The following is a 15,180-nucleotide window of genomic DNA, read 5'->3' as shown; positions in this document are numbered from 1 at the left end:
GAATGGGAAAAGATATTTGCAAATGACATATCAGACAAAGGGCTAGTATCCAAAATCTATAAAGAGCTCCACACCCGAAAAACAAATAACCCAGTGAAGAAATGGGCAGAAAACATGAATAGACACTTCTCTAAAGAAGACATCCGGATGGCCAACAGGCACATGAAAAGATGCTCAACGTCGCTCCTCATCAGGGAAATACAAATCAAAACCACACTGAGATACCACCTCACACCAGTTAGAGTGGCTAAAATGAACAAATCAGGAGACCATAGATGCTGGCAAGGATGTGGAGGAACGGGAACCCTCTTGCACTGTTGGTGGGAATGCAAACTGGTGCAGCCACTCTGGAAAACAGTGTGGAGGTTCCTCAAAAAATTAAAAATAGATCTACCCTATGACCAGCAATAGCACTGCTAGGAATTTACTCCAGGGATACAGGAGTGCTGATGCATAGGGGCACTTGTACCCCAATGTTTATAGCATCACTCTCAGCAATAGCCAAATTATGGAAAGAGCCTAAATGTCCATCAACTGATGAATGGATAAAGAAATTGTGGTTTATATACACAATGGAATACTACTTGGCAATGAGAAAGAATGAAATCTGGCCATTTGTAGCAACGTGGATGGAACTGGAGAGTGTTATGCTAAGTGAAATAAGTCATAGAGAGAAAGACAGATACCACATGTTTTCACTCTTATGTGGATCCTGAGAAACTTAACAGAAGACCATGGGGGAGGGGGAAGAAAAAAAAAAGTTAGGGAGAGAGCCAAACCACAAGAGACTCTTAAAAACTGAGAATAAACTGAGGGTTGATGGAGTTTGGGGGGAGGGGAGGGTGGGTGATGGGCATTGAGGAGGGCACCTGTTGGGATGAGCACTGGGTGTTATATGGAAACCAATTTGACAGTAAATTTCATATTAAAAAAAAGATTTTATTTTTAAGTAATCTCTACACCCAATGTGAGGCTTGAGCCCACAACCCCAAATGAGCCAGCCAGGTACCCCAACGGCTTTTTTCTTTAAATTTTTGCTGCTGTATTTTCATTTTCTAAGATGATTTTGTTTTTCAGATGTTTCAGTGGTCCTTATCTTCTTTTATTTCTCTGACAACATAAATTTTTTTCTGCTCCCAGCTTGGTCTTTATCTTCACAGTTCATTTTCTTCTGTTTGTTTTGCTCTTTTCTTTCATGTTAGCATTTTCCTCACATGTGATAATCCTGGGCCAGCCTTTTATATTTAAAAGTAAGGTACTAAAACGCGAGTGGAGCTGTGGGCAAGGCTTGTTAACTAGCAGGAAGCTGGACATTTCACTGGGGACCCACAGATGTCAGTGTCTGTGGATCTTCTCTTTTGGGCCTGTTTTCTCAGGGAAATCCTCTTTTTTATTACCTACATATGTATGAGACTGTCCCCGAACTGTGGGGAGAAAGGTGCTTCCTCTGTTAGGGAGGGAGGGCTCTAGGAGGGAGGGTCTTATTGTTCCCAGGCAGAATTTCACTCATTGCCACTGCTTTTAGTCATCTGTCTCATTCCCACTCACATTTGGGCCTCTCTGGTTCACTCTCTGCAAATAGTAAACCTTTGGACTTCTCGCTGGAGGGAAGCACCAGGCACAAGAGAAGACATCTGGGATATGTGTTGCTGATGCATGCATACGTGCTACCCAGTGTAGCTGGGATCTAAATTGATTTCTTTAGAAACATATAAAATTTATAATCTCGATAAGTATACCAATTTAGTAGTTCTTTCTGAAAAACAAAACTGCCTAGGAGGATCATTCTGAAGAAATTCTGAAGAAAATTCTGTGTGATTTCTGGGCTATACATTTTCCTCCTTGGTTTGGTCTCTTTCAGAGCAAATTGGAGCTTTGGCAGATCAGCACATTGTCCATGTGGCATGTGGTGAGTCCCACAGTCTGGCCCTCAGTGACCGGGGCCAGCTGTTTTCGTGGGGTGCAGGGAGTGATGGTCAACTGGGACTCATGACTACTGAGGATTCGGTGGCAGTGCCCAGGTAAGAATGTCATGGGCAGGAATCTGACTTCAGATATCAGTTTTATAAATTCTGTTTCTTGCTGTTGCTTTGTTAGACTCTTTGTTTTTGGTTCTACTTTATTTAATTGCTATTCTTTTTTGGTGCCACTGCTGTGCCTTATACTTTATAGCATGTATCACAAAAATTGTAATTATTTATAGAAATGTCTATCTCCAGTTAAAAAAATGTGAGTTGTTCAAGAATTGTACTTTATTTATTCTAGTAATGTAGTTGCTAGCATAGTATTTGAAACTCAATAAATGTTTGAATAAATCATCTTTTCACTTGCTGGACTTAGTAACCTTTAACTTAAAATTGTAAGCCTAAATCAATTACTCAGTTAAGGACTTTAAACTACAATCAAAAGGTTGACCCACTACTCTAAAAATAAGCCATTATGAGCATTATGAGCAGCTAAAATAGCATACAGAAGTTTTTTTTAACACAAAAATATTATTCATTTTGAGTCTCAAATATTTACTTAAATTCTGAATCTTAGATGGTTTAATTAAGTATCCATTAGATGCTTCACCACTAAGTAAATATTCAAAATAATGAAATTACTTCCAGGTGAACTTCTTAGGGGTAGAGTCTCAGTTTTTCAAGAGTTCTTGATGATTAAAGAGGCCACCAGTTTATTTCCTTCATTTAATTCCTGTGTTTTTTTTTATATTACAAATATATATAGCATCCCCCTACAAGAGTACTTGTCATATTCTCTGTAACTGTTTTTTTAATGACTATCTGTTGTACAAAGCTGGGAGCTCTTGATGGCATGAGACCTAGATTATTCATTTTAGCATCACTGTTGTTAAGGGTGCCCAGCACATGTGCTGCTTATTGCAAATCTATTTAATAAACAACCTCTCCTTCCCTGCCCAGTTATTGTCCCCTTTAGAGAACCAAATACTCTTCTTCCTCTTCCTTTTTGCCCTTCTTCAATTTATGTCTCTTTAATCAAAAGCTGTTTTAAGGAAAAGAGGAACATGAAGAGTGATTTGATTCACTTCCTGATTTAGAACAGCTAATGTCTTGGATTTATTTTTTCCAAAAATTAGTTTAATTTGGGGGGAGAGAGTGGCAATAAAAAAAAGGGTGCTATATATATTTTAATCAGACTGTGTGATAATTAGGGAAAAGATTTATAACATAAATGACAAAAATATTTCACTTGTTGATTACCAAAGACTCAAAGGTTTTTAGTGGCATTTCATTTCTAAAAGTGAAGTAACTTGTGTTATAGGAACGATTTAATTTTTGTTAGTCATATCTAAATTATGGATGACTTCTGAGGCCTTGGTTTGTATATAATTTTATATTTTAACTTAGTTGAAATAAATTTGTTATTTCATATCCTAGCATTGTGGAAAGTAACATAGCTTTGAACTCAAACAGCTTCAGATTCTATCCTAATACAGGTTTTATTATTTATTAGGTGGGTGACCTTGAACAAACTGTTTAATTTATCTAAACCTCGATTTCTTAACTTAAAAGTGGTATTATGTATTGTGTGCCTTTAAGAAGTTACTGGGAAGGGGGCGCCTGGGTGGCGCAGTCGGTTAAGCGTCCGACTTCGGCCAGGTCACGATCTCACGGTCCGTGAGTTCGAGCCCCGCGTCAGGCTCTGGGCCGATAGCTCGGAGCCTGGAGCCTGTTTCCGATTCTGTGTCTCCCTCTCTCTCTGCCCCTCCCCCGTTCATGCTCTGTCTCTCTCTGTCCCAAAAATAAATAAACGTTGAAAAAAAAAAAAAAAAAAGAAGTTACTGGGAGGATAGAATGAGATGCGTAGGTAAAACATACTATATGCTTGCATTCTTTATATATCCCTCCTCTCCACCTCAAGGCTATAATTTCTCTGTTTATCTTTGTCCTTTTGATCTGCTTCCTTTCTATGTGATTATGAAGGTTGTGACAAGAATAATGGTTGACCCATGAAGGGAGAATCATAGGGAATTTGAGTGGAAACTGGCCAAGGAAAAAAGGACTCTTACTGCATAAAATTTCTGAAACATTGGTCCCTTAGGTAGTAATACATTTTCCAATTTTAAAAAGTAGTGGGGTTCTACATGCTATTGATACACGTAACAACTTGGATGAATGTCCAGGGAATTATTCTGAGAGGGAAAAAGAGCCAATCCCAAAAGTTTACCTGCTGAATGCTTTCATTTATATAACGTTCTTGAAATGAAAGAATTTTGGAAATGGAAGATAGATTAATGGTTGTCAAGGGCTAGGATAGGGGAGGGGAGCAGTGGTTATAAAAGTATAACATGAAGAATCCTCATGATGTTTGAACCATTCAGTATCTTCATTGTGGTGGTGGATACATGAACCTATACAGGTAATAAAATTAATACACAGAATTGAGTATAAATAAAGCTAGGGAAATAGTAAGATTTGTAGATTTTATTAATATTAGTATCCTGGTTATGATTTTTATACTGTGGATTCACAAAATGTCACCACTAGTGGAAACTGGACAGAGTATACATGTGATCTCTCTGTAGTATTTTTTTTTAATTTACTTATTATTTTTATTTGTCAACTTTTTATTTAAATTCTAGGTAGTTAACACGTAGTGTAATATTTCTATATTATTTCCTATAACTGTATGTGAATCTACAATTATCTCAATAAAAAATAGTTGGGTTCTATTTGGTGCTAAATGCATATGTGAACTCTGTTATATAAACTTTTTGTATGTGAGAAAATAAAACATTAACAAAAGCAATATGTCCTTGCCACTCCAAATAATTTCTTCCCCACTGGGCATCTATATTCTAAGACACCCCTCTCCCGAGGGCGTGTCCATCTGACTCCTTTGTTCCGTTGGCATAGACTTAATGCAGAGGAACATGGCAACTTGCAAGCTGTTACAATAGGGAACAGGAGATATTCCCAGGTGCCCAATTCTGTGGGGCAGCACCAGGCACGTTGCATGGAGTTTTTTCATTTATTTTTTTACCACAACCTGTAAAATAAGTACTGTTCTTGTCCCTGTCTTTCACATGAGCAAGCAGAGGAGCAGGATTTGAAATGTATTCATATGATTTTCCTCTTTATCATCCTAGGGAATTTGGGTTTTGCCCTTATTTTTTAAAAATTGTGGTAAACAAAAATTGTAAAATACACCAAACATAAAATTTTCCATCTTAACCATTTTTAAGTGTATAGTGCAGTAATGTTAAGTATACTTACATAGTTATATGAACAGTCTCCATAAATTGTAAAAACCTATCTTGCAAAAATTGAAGTCTACCCATTAAACAGCAACTCCCTGTTTCTCATCATCAGACTTGATTTGTATGAATTTGAGTACTCTTGATATCTCTCATAAGTGTATTCATAAGATATTTGCCTTTTGTTACTGGATAATTTCACTTAGCATAATGTCTTCTAGTTTCACCCATACTGCAGCATATGTCAGAGTTTCCATTTTTTCGAAGGCTGATTAATATCCCATTGTATGAATATATGACATTTTGTTTTTCCACTCATCTATTGATGGACACTTGAGTTGCTTCTACCTTTTGGCCATTGTGAATAATGCTGTTCTGAACATGGGTCTACAAGTATCTCTTTGGGACCCTGCTTTCAATTCTTCTAGATATGTACCCAGAAGTGGGATTGCTGGATCATGGCATTGCCCTCATTTTAAAAACCATTTAGACACCAGCCATATTCCTGGGCATCTCTGTTCCATAACTTACTCCATTTGCCCCTCAATTGGAGATGAGAAGGTGGGAATTAACAGAGTTATGGTAGTCGGTTTAAGTGCAGACATGTTTTTTATTTTGTTTCGTTTTGTTTTTTAACAATTTTTTTTTTTCAACGTTTATTTTTGGGACAGAGAGAGACAGAGCATGAACGGGCGAGGGGCAGAGAGAGAGGGAGACACAGAATCAGAAACAGGCTCCAGGCTCCGAGCCATCAGCCCAGAGCCCGACGCGGGGCTCGAACTCACAGACCGCGAGATCGTGACCTGGCTGAAGTCGGACGCTTAACCGACTGCGCCACCCAGGCGCCCCTCGTTTTGTTTTTTAACAGTAGCTGCCTAACAGTAACTCCTAACCTAGGAGGTTGGTGAAAGAACTAGTAGAATTATATCATGTAAGATCATGTATTTGATTTTTAAAAGTCTTCTAGGAAAGATGTTATTGATTACAACTGTTGGGAATATTCCTGATCATTGTGCATGCCTCTTAAGAGGAAAACCTTTTCTGTTTCAGGTTAATACAAAAACTGAACCAGCAGACGATATTACAAGTTTCCTGTGGCAACTGGCATTGCTTGGCTCTTGCAGCTGGTAATGTAACATTGAAATATTATGCTAACATTATGTTAATTTGGGAAACATTTCTCTTTGCATATATAGGTGATGTTATCTTACCGGACACCTTTAACTAACTGGTTAGGGTCTGTGCAGTGCTGTTGGACAGTGGCATTTCTCAGACAGCCTTTGTGCAGCTTTTCTCAGAGTGTGGACAATGAAGAAGGTGGTCATCAGTGCTCTCGGGAGGATGAGTAGGAGGAAGGACCCAACCTCAGTGCTCTTGAACATACAGAAGATTGTTTTTTTGTAGCTACAGTCAAGCTACATTCTACTATCAAGCTTCTAAATAAGTGCAAAAGAAGGTGTTAGAGAAACCTAAGCCAGCAAATAATAATGCATTCCATGTTAGAATAAATTTGAGGGGAAGTTGGTACTAACATGTGCTTGATCCTCTGTGAGATAGTCCAGGTAGAAGCTGGACCTTATGAGCCTGGGTTTCATGATCTTGGTGTGGTTAGAACTAGTTCAGCTTGTTTAGTGGGATCTAAGCCTGGTAACTGGTCTAGGCAAAACTGAATTGACGTAAACATTTAATTTTTTCTTTGCGTAAATGTTCATAGCCTTCAAAGGGCAGTAAGACTCAGTTTATCTCTCTGTTGTCATGACAAGTGGGAGTTTTGGTTTTGGCAGTCTTAATAGTATGAACTGTCTGTCCCTCGCTCTCAGGAGAGTTTGGTGCGTTGAAGGGGAGCAACTAACAAATGACTCTGCTGGGCAACTATGTTGTTCTAATGAGGTTATTTTTCTGAATGGAACTTGTATCATTTCTCATAATACTAGTTATCCTGTTTTTATTTCAGATGGTCAGTTCTTCACCTGGGGAAAGAATAGCCATGGGCAGCTGGGCCTGGGGAAGGAGTTCCCCTCCCAGGCTAGCCCACAGAGGGTGAGGTCCCTGGAGGGCATCCCCCTGGCTCAGGTGGCTGCAGGAGGAGCTCATAGCTTTGCCCTGTCTCTCTCAGGAGCAGTTTTTGGCTGGGGGATGAATAATGCAGGGCAGCTAGGGCTCAGTGATGAAGAAGGTAAGCAAACTCTTTATATGTATCTCTCTCCCTTTTTTTTTTTTTTTCCCAAAAGCCCAGCTTATTTGTTTAACACATGCTTCTTGAGAGCATGTTTAACACATGCTTCTTCTGCTATGTGCTGGACCCATGTTAGGTACTAAGGGTGCAACAGTGAACAAGAAAGATAATACCTTTGGCTTAGTGGAGATTGTATGCTAGTGGGCAGAAGTAAACAACAGACCAGTAAATATATAGTATGTCAGTGGGTTTGAGAGAAGAGTTAACCTGTTTTACATAAGGCTTCCTGGGAGGGTCTGCTTGATAAGATATTTGAGCAGACAGAGCCCTGCAGTCAAAGGGAACAGGGTGTATAGAGGCTGTGATGTGGGAAGATAGATGGTGTGCTCGAGTGAAATGAGAGGGGAGAAGAGTAGCAGAGCTGGAGATCAGAGACACAGTATAGGCCCAGTGACGCAGGGCCCTATAAGGCAAAGGAAAGATTTTGGCTTTCCTCAGTGAAAGGGGAAGACACCGGAGGTTTTGAGGAGAAGAGTGATCTAATTTCACTTTGGCTATCACGGGTCCAGGGGAGGCTAGAAGACCAGTTTGGAGACAGTGGGAATAAAGTTGGATTTTAATATACTTTGAAGGCGGAGCCAGTTGGTTTTGCACATTGTTGGGTGTGTGGTTTGAAATAAAAAGAGAACTAGAAAGATAAAGGTACCATTTATGGAATGAGGAAAACTGTGTGTGCGTGCGCGTGTGTGCATGTGTGTGTGTGTGTGTGTGTGTGTGTGTGTGGTGCGTGCGGTGAGAGTGGGCAGAGTTGGAAAGTGTGGGGAAACCATGAGTTAGGTTTTAGATGTATTAAAAACGAGATGTCTGGGATGCCTGGGTGGCTCAGTCAAGTGTTAGACTCTTGATTTCGGCTCAGGTCATGATCTCATGGTTCTTGAGATCAAGCCTCACATCGGGCTTCATGCTGGTAGTGCATAGCCTGCTTGAGATTCTCTCTCTCTCCCTCTTTCTCTCTGCCCCTTATCCCCTCAAAAATAAATAACCCTAAAAAAAACATGTTATCTGCTAGGCATTCCAGTGGACGTGGAGGCAGAAAGGAGAATCCAGGGGGACCCAAAATTCATGTCTAGATAGCTGTGTTTGATATTTCATCTCAAAGACAAAATGGTAGTGACATTCTGATTTTTCTCTTATTTTAGATCGAGAGTCTCCTTGCCACGTGAAACTCTTACGAACCCAAAAAGTTGTCTATATTAGTTGTGGAGAAGAACACACAGCAGTCCTCACAAAAGTAAGGGACTCAGAGTGTTCTGGTTTGTTCTGTGATGCTTTCTTTGGTGCTAGATATGACACAGATGATTATTATTACTTGATTATTATTTTTTTTTTAATTTTTTTTTCAACGTTTTTATTTATTTTTGGGACAGAGAGAGACAGAGCATGAATGGGGGAGGGGCAGAGAGAGAGGGAGACACAGAATCGGAAACAGGCTCCAGGCTCCGAGCCACCAGCCCAGAGCCCGACGCGGGGCTCGAACTCACGGACCGTGAGATCGTGACCTGGCTGAAGTCGGACGCTCAACCGACTGCGCCACCCAGGCGCCCCAATTACTTGATTATTTTTGATAGCGTTTTTTAGCATAGTGATGGTGTTTAAAAATAGTTCAATATAATCTTAAAATATATAGTAACATTTTTTGTTCCTGTAAAACAATTAAATATGTGAAAAATAAAGAGCAATGTACTTAATGTTTTAAAATTATCAACTTCTTTCATCTAAAACAGTTATATCTAGAGAGAATGAAAATGTATTTTTACATTGAACAAATACTGTTATAGATTCACTTTACTAAAATGTCTTAGCATTTATTCAAGTACAGCAGGGAATAAAGTAGCTCACTCACTCACCAAGGAGTTTGTGGAGTATTTAATTTATTATATACGAATGATTGTGCAAAATCATGCCATGTCATCTACCTCTGTTTCTCCTTATTTTGTTTGCTTCCGAACACATCATTGTACTTTTAAACAACTTTCGAGATTTAAAGATGGCGCCTATTCCCTTGAGCAGTGCTTTGTTCCCTAAAGATATAGTTTTAATTTCCTTTATTATTATTATTTTTTATTTAATGAACATACTAAAGATGTGATTTGGGTGAAGGATCATGTGAGTGTAGTGTTCTTGTACAGACTGCTGTGATAAGAATTTTGCATACAGAGATTTTTAGAGGAGTGTACTCAAACTCAGAGATACAGTGCGGTCATGTGGTATTTGTCCCTTGTTAGAGTGGAGGTGTGTTTACCTTTGGTGCTGGTTCCTGTGGGCAACTTGGACATGATTCCATGAATGATGAGGTTAATCCAAGAAGAGTTCTGGAGCTGATGGGCAGTGAAGTAACGCAGATTGCTTGTGGCCGGTGAGTGCTCCTCAGAGCTTCCTAGTGTCTATTAAGACCCAGAAATGAATTTTGTCCTTGTCGTGACCAAGCATATGGATCAGTATCTTAAGAGATCTTAACTGCATACACACCTATGGGGAAAGTTTGGAGAGAGTCTAATCTGAGCAGTGTGTGACAAGGATGGGTTTGAGATGAGTGGATCAAGTTGGGGACATTAGGTTTCTTCTGGGATAAAGACTGGTAGGATAGGGGGGAAGACATGAAGCAAGGAAAGTGAGAGAGCCTCAAAGAACTTCTTGGAAATTTTGCCTGGTCCACCCTGCTTTTTCTCTGTCATCCCACAGGCCAAATACAGCAGGCCATGCAGCCTTTTCTAAGTCTTGCCCATCCTTCTTGTTGCCTAGAGTCTCAGAGAAGGGCAGCATTATGGAGAGCCAGCTGCTGCTTGCTTGTAAACAGTCACATGTAAATGTGGGGTAGGATTTCTTAGGGGCATCCCTAGGTATTGCTGTGCTCACATGTGGTGGTTAAAAGAGTCTGAGTGTATGTCCCTATTAGTAGAAACTATGCTGGTAAGTTATTTTAAATTATTTTTCCCCAGACAACACACTCTAGCCTTCGTGCCTTCTTCTGGACTCATCTATGCATTCGGTTGTGGAGCAAGAGGTCAATTGGGAACCGGACACACTTGTAACGTTAAGTGCCCATCCCCTGTGAAAGGTTACTGGGCTGCCCATAGTGGCCAGCTTTCAGCCAGAGCTGGTAAGAGTGATTTTCATTGGAATTTAATGGTATTTTAAGTGATAAAAAATTTTTATAGAACACATACCTGTTTTTTACCTTGAAGTCTTTTGGAGGAAATAAATATGAGATATATTCTTTTAACATTGATCAACAAATACTTGAGTCGTTACTATGCATGAGGCCTTATAATTAAGATCCTAGAGATCTCGATTGAGATCAAGCAAAAAATGTTACTTTGGCCCTAAAGACCTTGGTGGTGGTGTATAAATTTTATTTATTATCATTGCTGATAATGAAAGTTAATGTTTATTGAATGCTTAACCAAGCTCCATTACTTAAGCTAAGCACCAAAAACAACCTTAAGAATTGGTGGTTATGATTCCTATGTTGGAGATGAGGAAATTGAGTCTTAAGGAGGTTAAGTAACTTGTCCAAGATTACATAGATTCTGGGGACAGGAATTAAACCCAGGTCTGCCTCATTCTAAAGCCTGTGCTCTTTATGCTTGTGCTGTGTTACCTTTACTTTTGCTACTCTGGTCATAACATGACATGATTTCTTTTTATGCCATTTTTTTTCTTCCCTTAAAAAAATAAGTTAAATAACATAACATCCATTTCATTGGAAATCCAAATAAGGCAGTCATTCTATATGAGTGGCTTGAAATAATAAATCCAGGGGCTGACATGGAGCCGGAGAGCCATTAAAAAGAAGTGTGATTTAATAATAACTTCGATTTTGAAGACTATAAAGTGACTTATGGCTTGATTAGGATTTTTAAAAAATGTTTATTTTTATTTATTTTGAGAGAGAGCAAGCAGTGAAAGGGGAGAGAGAGAGGGAGAGAGAGAGGATCCCAAGTAGGCTCCATGCTGTCAGCACAGAGCCCAATGAGGAGCTCAGTCTTAAAAACTGTGAGATCATGACCTGGGCTGAAATTAAGAGTTGGACGCTTAACCGGTGGAGCCATCCAAGTGCCCTGATTAGGATTTTCTTTTTAAACAATAATAACCATAAGTTTTCTGCTGGTTTATAACTTCAGTGCAAGGACTGAGTCTTTTCCTTTTTGTAAATTTGACATATAGCACAAGGCCTGGCACAGACTTCTCAGTCAGTCAAGATGTATGGAATGAATATATGAGCATCTAAAAATGTAGTGGAACTTACAATATAAAATAAACAAAATTTGGTTTTGATGATGTTCCCCACAGTGAAGGAATGGCTAGTTGTCCTCTTCTCTGTCATTTGAGAATTTCTTTTACCCCAAGGCATTGTAGTCATGCTAGGAATGCATGTGTTTAAGAAATATACCAATTTTAAAAACTCAAGTGTTGTATCAATTAATTTGGAACCACAAATTCTTAAAGTTTCATTACGACCTAATTTATGTGATCATAAATTTGTGTTTGGATGTTTGCCAGGATGATTTTATAATGTTAAGTAGGTAAATTTCAATTCATTATGTAAATGCTGTGGTTTTAGGAACCTTCATGGTAATGTGGGAGCACAGAGGAAGGCATCAAGGAGTATTCCGGTTAGAGGAAGTTTGAGCTGTGTCTTAAAGGATGATTTGGAGTTAGCCAGGTAGAGGACTGTGAGGGAGTGGGCAGTGGTGAGTACCACGGAATCGCACAATTCCAGGAGCACCGTTGCAACTTCGCCCTAGGAGGCACCATCATGGAGAGTACGGTGTGCACGGGGGGTGGTGGTGGAAGGAAAAGATGTGGAGGTAGGGAATAGTGTGGTCTGTTAGCAATGAAAGCAATGTGGTGGTATTGGAAAGTCACCGTGGATATGGTGTGATGGAAGATAAAGCAGGGAGTAGGAAATGGAGGTCCTTACATGACAAGCTTCATCCTGAAGGGGCTAGAGACCACCACACTCTGATGTTGGATTATTTCTTAGGCATGTTACTGTTGATAGTAGTGACTATTTAAAATTTCAGGTCAGTGGCATGAAAGATGAGAATGAAAAATAGAAACGAGGTCAGGATTAGCTGGCGGTTAGGGAGGGGGTGGAGGTAGGGTTGGAGTGGGGGATACCATTTTATACATTTATTTTTAATCGAAGTAGAAACAGTTTTGGGAAGAGAGCCAGGTGAGAAGGTTTCTTCTCTGATATAAATAAAATGGATAGGAAACTAGTCTGAAGCGTATTTTGGAATATTAGAAAAGGGGATCATGGAAAAAGCTTAATTACTGAAAAATGTGCTGTTGAAAATTTTTTTTGACAGATCGCTTTAAATATCATATTGTTAAGCAGATCTTCTCTGGAGGAGACCAAACTTTCGTACTTTGCTCCAAATATGAGGTAAAATTTCTTTTCACTCTTCTTTGGGGATGGAATAATGGTGAACCAATGTTTATTGGTATAAACAATTACATGAGAGCAATGTTACTCTTTGTTTCTAACAATTTTATCTTATTAAGGTAAGCCAACTAGAACTTGAAGACATTCTCTCTATTTTGCTTCTGTGAAGTACCAATAACTTTCCTGGTATTTTAATTGTAGGATTCTGATTTATAATTTAAAATTATTTGTTTATGTCTGTATTCCAAAAGATATTTAAGGAGGCCCAGAGAGTTTGTAATAACTTTGTTATTATTTGACTTTCCATTTCTTCCCTGTTAAGTAGCAACAAATGCTAGGTATTTGAAAATTTAGTGGGTGTGTTTGATGTGATTGAGTATATGCAAAATATAAAAGAGATGATACAGTATTCAGATATCCTTTATCATTTATCATTTGCTCACAGCACCACACTAAAATTTCAGATTGTCTCCAGTGTCACTGTAGTGGGTAAGTCAGGAAGAATGACATTCCAGTATCTTTTCAGGGTTGAAGGGAGAAGAGAAAGTGGTCCAGTATCTATGACAGAGCTTTTAATTGATTCTGTTCTTCTTGGACAAGGGAAGTCATTCTGAAACCAGGGGCACAGATTTGTTTTCTGCCCTGCACTCACTTCCTTATTTTTGTGCTTTCTCTCCTCTCTTCTTCCTCGCCCACCCACTTTTATTCAGGAAGCATGTACGGAGGACCAACCATGTATCATGCATTGATTCTTATCCTCTCATGGAAGAGCAGGGAAGGGTTACTCATGATGACAGAGGAATCAGAATTGGTTGGGAGGAGAAGAGGAGCTGTGGAGACAAGGGCCCTATGAGTCCTGGAAATTCTCCCCATTCGACTGATACTTTGCCATCTTTAAATACACAATATTCTTGCCTTCTAGTCAGTATAATTCTATGATGTGGTAGAAGAGGTTGTGCTGGAGTCTGTGGCTTCAGGTTGGACAGTGGAAGTGGACAATTAGATATTTTGCAGGTCAGGAGCCTGGAGAAGGTTCTATTTAGTGCTACCATCTGGGGTGACTTGGAACTGCTGTGTTAGACCTATTTTAGGCCTGGCTTCAGTGCTTCACAGAGAAATCTTGGAAAACTGAGATGCTTTTTTGTTTCTTCAAAATGCGAGTAAAGTGAAATATGAAAAGCACTAAATCTCTGCAGGATAATAATTTTTTGTCCATAAGTATTAGAGTTTGAAGTATTCATTTCCCTAGGAATTGACTTGAATAAAATTGTCCAACTTTAATTTTCCTGTGAAAGTTAACATAAAAACTTAGTTTTACTACTTTTATAAATACAGTACCTGATCTAAGTAGTTGGATTTAAAATTTATTGTACTTAACACTGTTGGGACTGGAAAACAAAACATTGATGAAAAGAATCTAAAATAATGTAAGGTTAAAGAAATAGGGCAGATTAAAGGTTAAACCACGGGGTATGCATTAAAAATGTAAGATAACAAAGAAGAAACTAAAAATAGACTATTATTTAGAAAGGTGTTGCTCTTTCTCTTTAAAACTGAAGCCTGTGCACTTCTACTTGAGCATAGATGTTTGTTTAGATACAGAGACTGATAAAATCATGTGTTTACCCTGTTACCATCACACTTGAAGAATCACTTAAAAGACCTAAGAGAAAAGCATCTGTGTAGTGACGGTCTCCATTTCTATAAACACAGCTTATTCAGTGAATGCTAGGTCTGAGGTAGAAGAAGGAAGGGGAGGAGTTGGGTATAGATACTGTTTTACTACCTTTGATTCCACGTCTTGGAAATTTGGTGAATGCAAACCATAGCCCCTTTTTTTTCCTTTCTTATTGTTCACTGGATAGGATTGAATAAGGAATGTTGGGATGTTAGGGTGCATATGCACCTGTAGGTAACATAATTCTCTCTTTCCCAACAGTTATTCTCAACCTTGGTTGCCCATTGATATCAGCTAGGGGCCTTTTAAAGAACACTGATGCCTCTAGAGATTCTGATTTAATTGGTCTAGAGTGTGACTTGGCCATCAAGATTTTGAAAGCTCTCATGATCCAAAGTTGAGAAAAGTTGATCCTAGGTCAGTTTGTTTTTTCTTTTCGGCCTACGTATAATTAGAAGGCACAGAAAATTCATATCCTTTTCTTAAGTCTTCAAGTGATTCTGAGATTATACTTCATTCAGGACATCTGTAGTTTATTGGACATGTGATGAAGAATGAGAAAGTAGTTCCACGTGAAATGTTTTATTGTAAGTATATGTTAGAGTCTCTGTTCAGCTACCACTGTAAATGAGGAAAGTAATTAAAATTTAGAT

General features: G+C 38.9%; 1 protein-coding gene across 3 annotated transcripts in view; it reads left to right on the top strand.

Moving 5' to 3' along the window:
• Positions 1–15,180, top strand: part of HERC3 (HECT and RLD domain containing E3 ubiquitin protein ligase 3) — a 115,833-nt gene that overhangs the window by 51,655 nt on the left and 48,998 nt on the right. For all 3 annotated transcript variants that reach the window (XM_040478490.1, XM_040478495.1, XM_040478493.1), the window contains exons 4-10: positions 1,862–2,021; positions 6,272–6,348; positions 7,176–7,397; positions 8,597–8,688; positions 9,683–9,813; positions 10,397–10,557; positions 12,773–12,849. In XM_040478490.1, the coding sequence (XP_040334424.1) occupies positions 1,862–2,021; positions 6,272–6,348; positions 7,176–7,397; positions 8,597–8,688; positions 9,683–9,813; positions 10,397–10,557; positions 12,773–12,849 (920 nt within the window). The remainder of the gene's footprint in view (positions 1–1,861; positions 2,022–6,271; positions 6,349–7,175; positions 7,398–8,596; positions 8,689–9,682; positions 9,814–10,396; positions 10,558–12,772; positions 12,850–15,180) is intronic.

The sequence above is a fragment of the Herpailurus yagouaroundi genome, unplaced genomic scaffold, assembly GCF_014898765.1.
Source record: "Herpailurus yagouaroundi ecotype Mexico unplaced genomic scaffold, PumYag 28, whole genome shotgun sequence".
Lineage (NCBI taxonomy): Eukaryota > Metazoa > Chordata > Mammalia > Carnivora > Felidae > Herpailurus > Herpailurus yagouaroundi.
The sequence above is the reverse complement of the archived record's forward strand: the minus strand, read 5'-3'. Positions and strand labels throughout refer to the sequence as shown.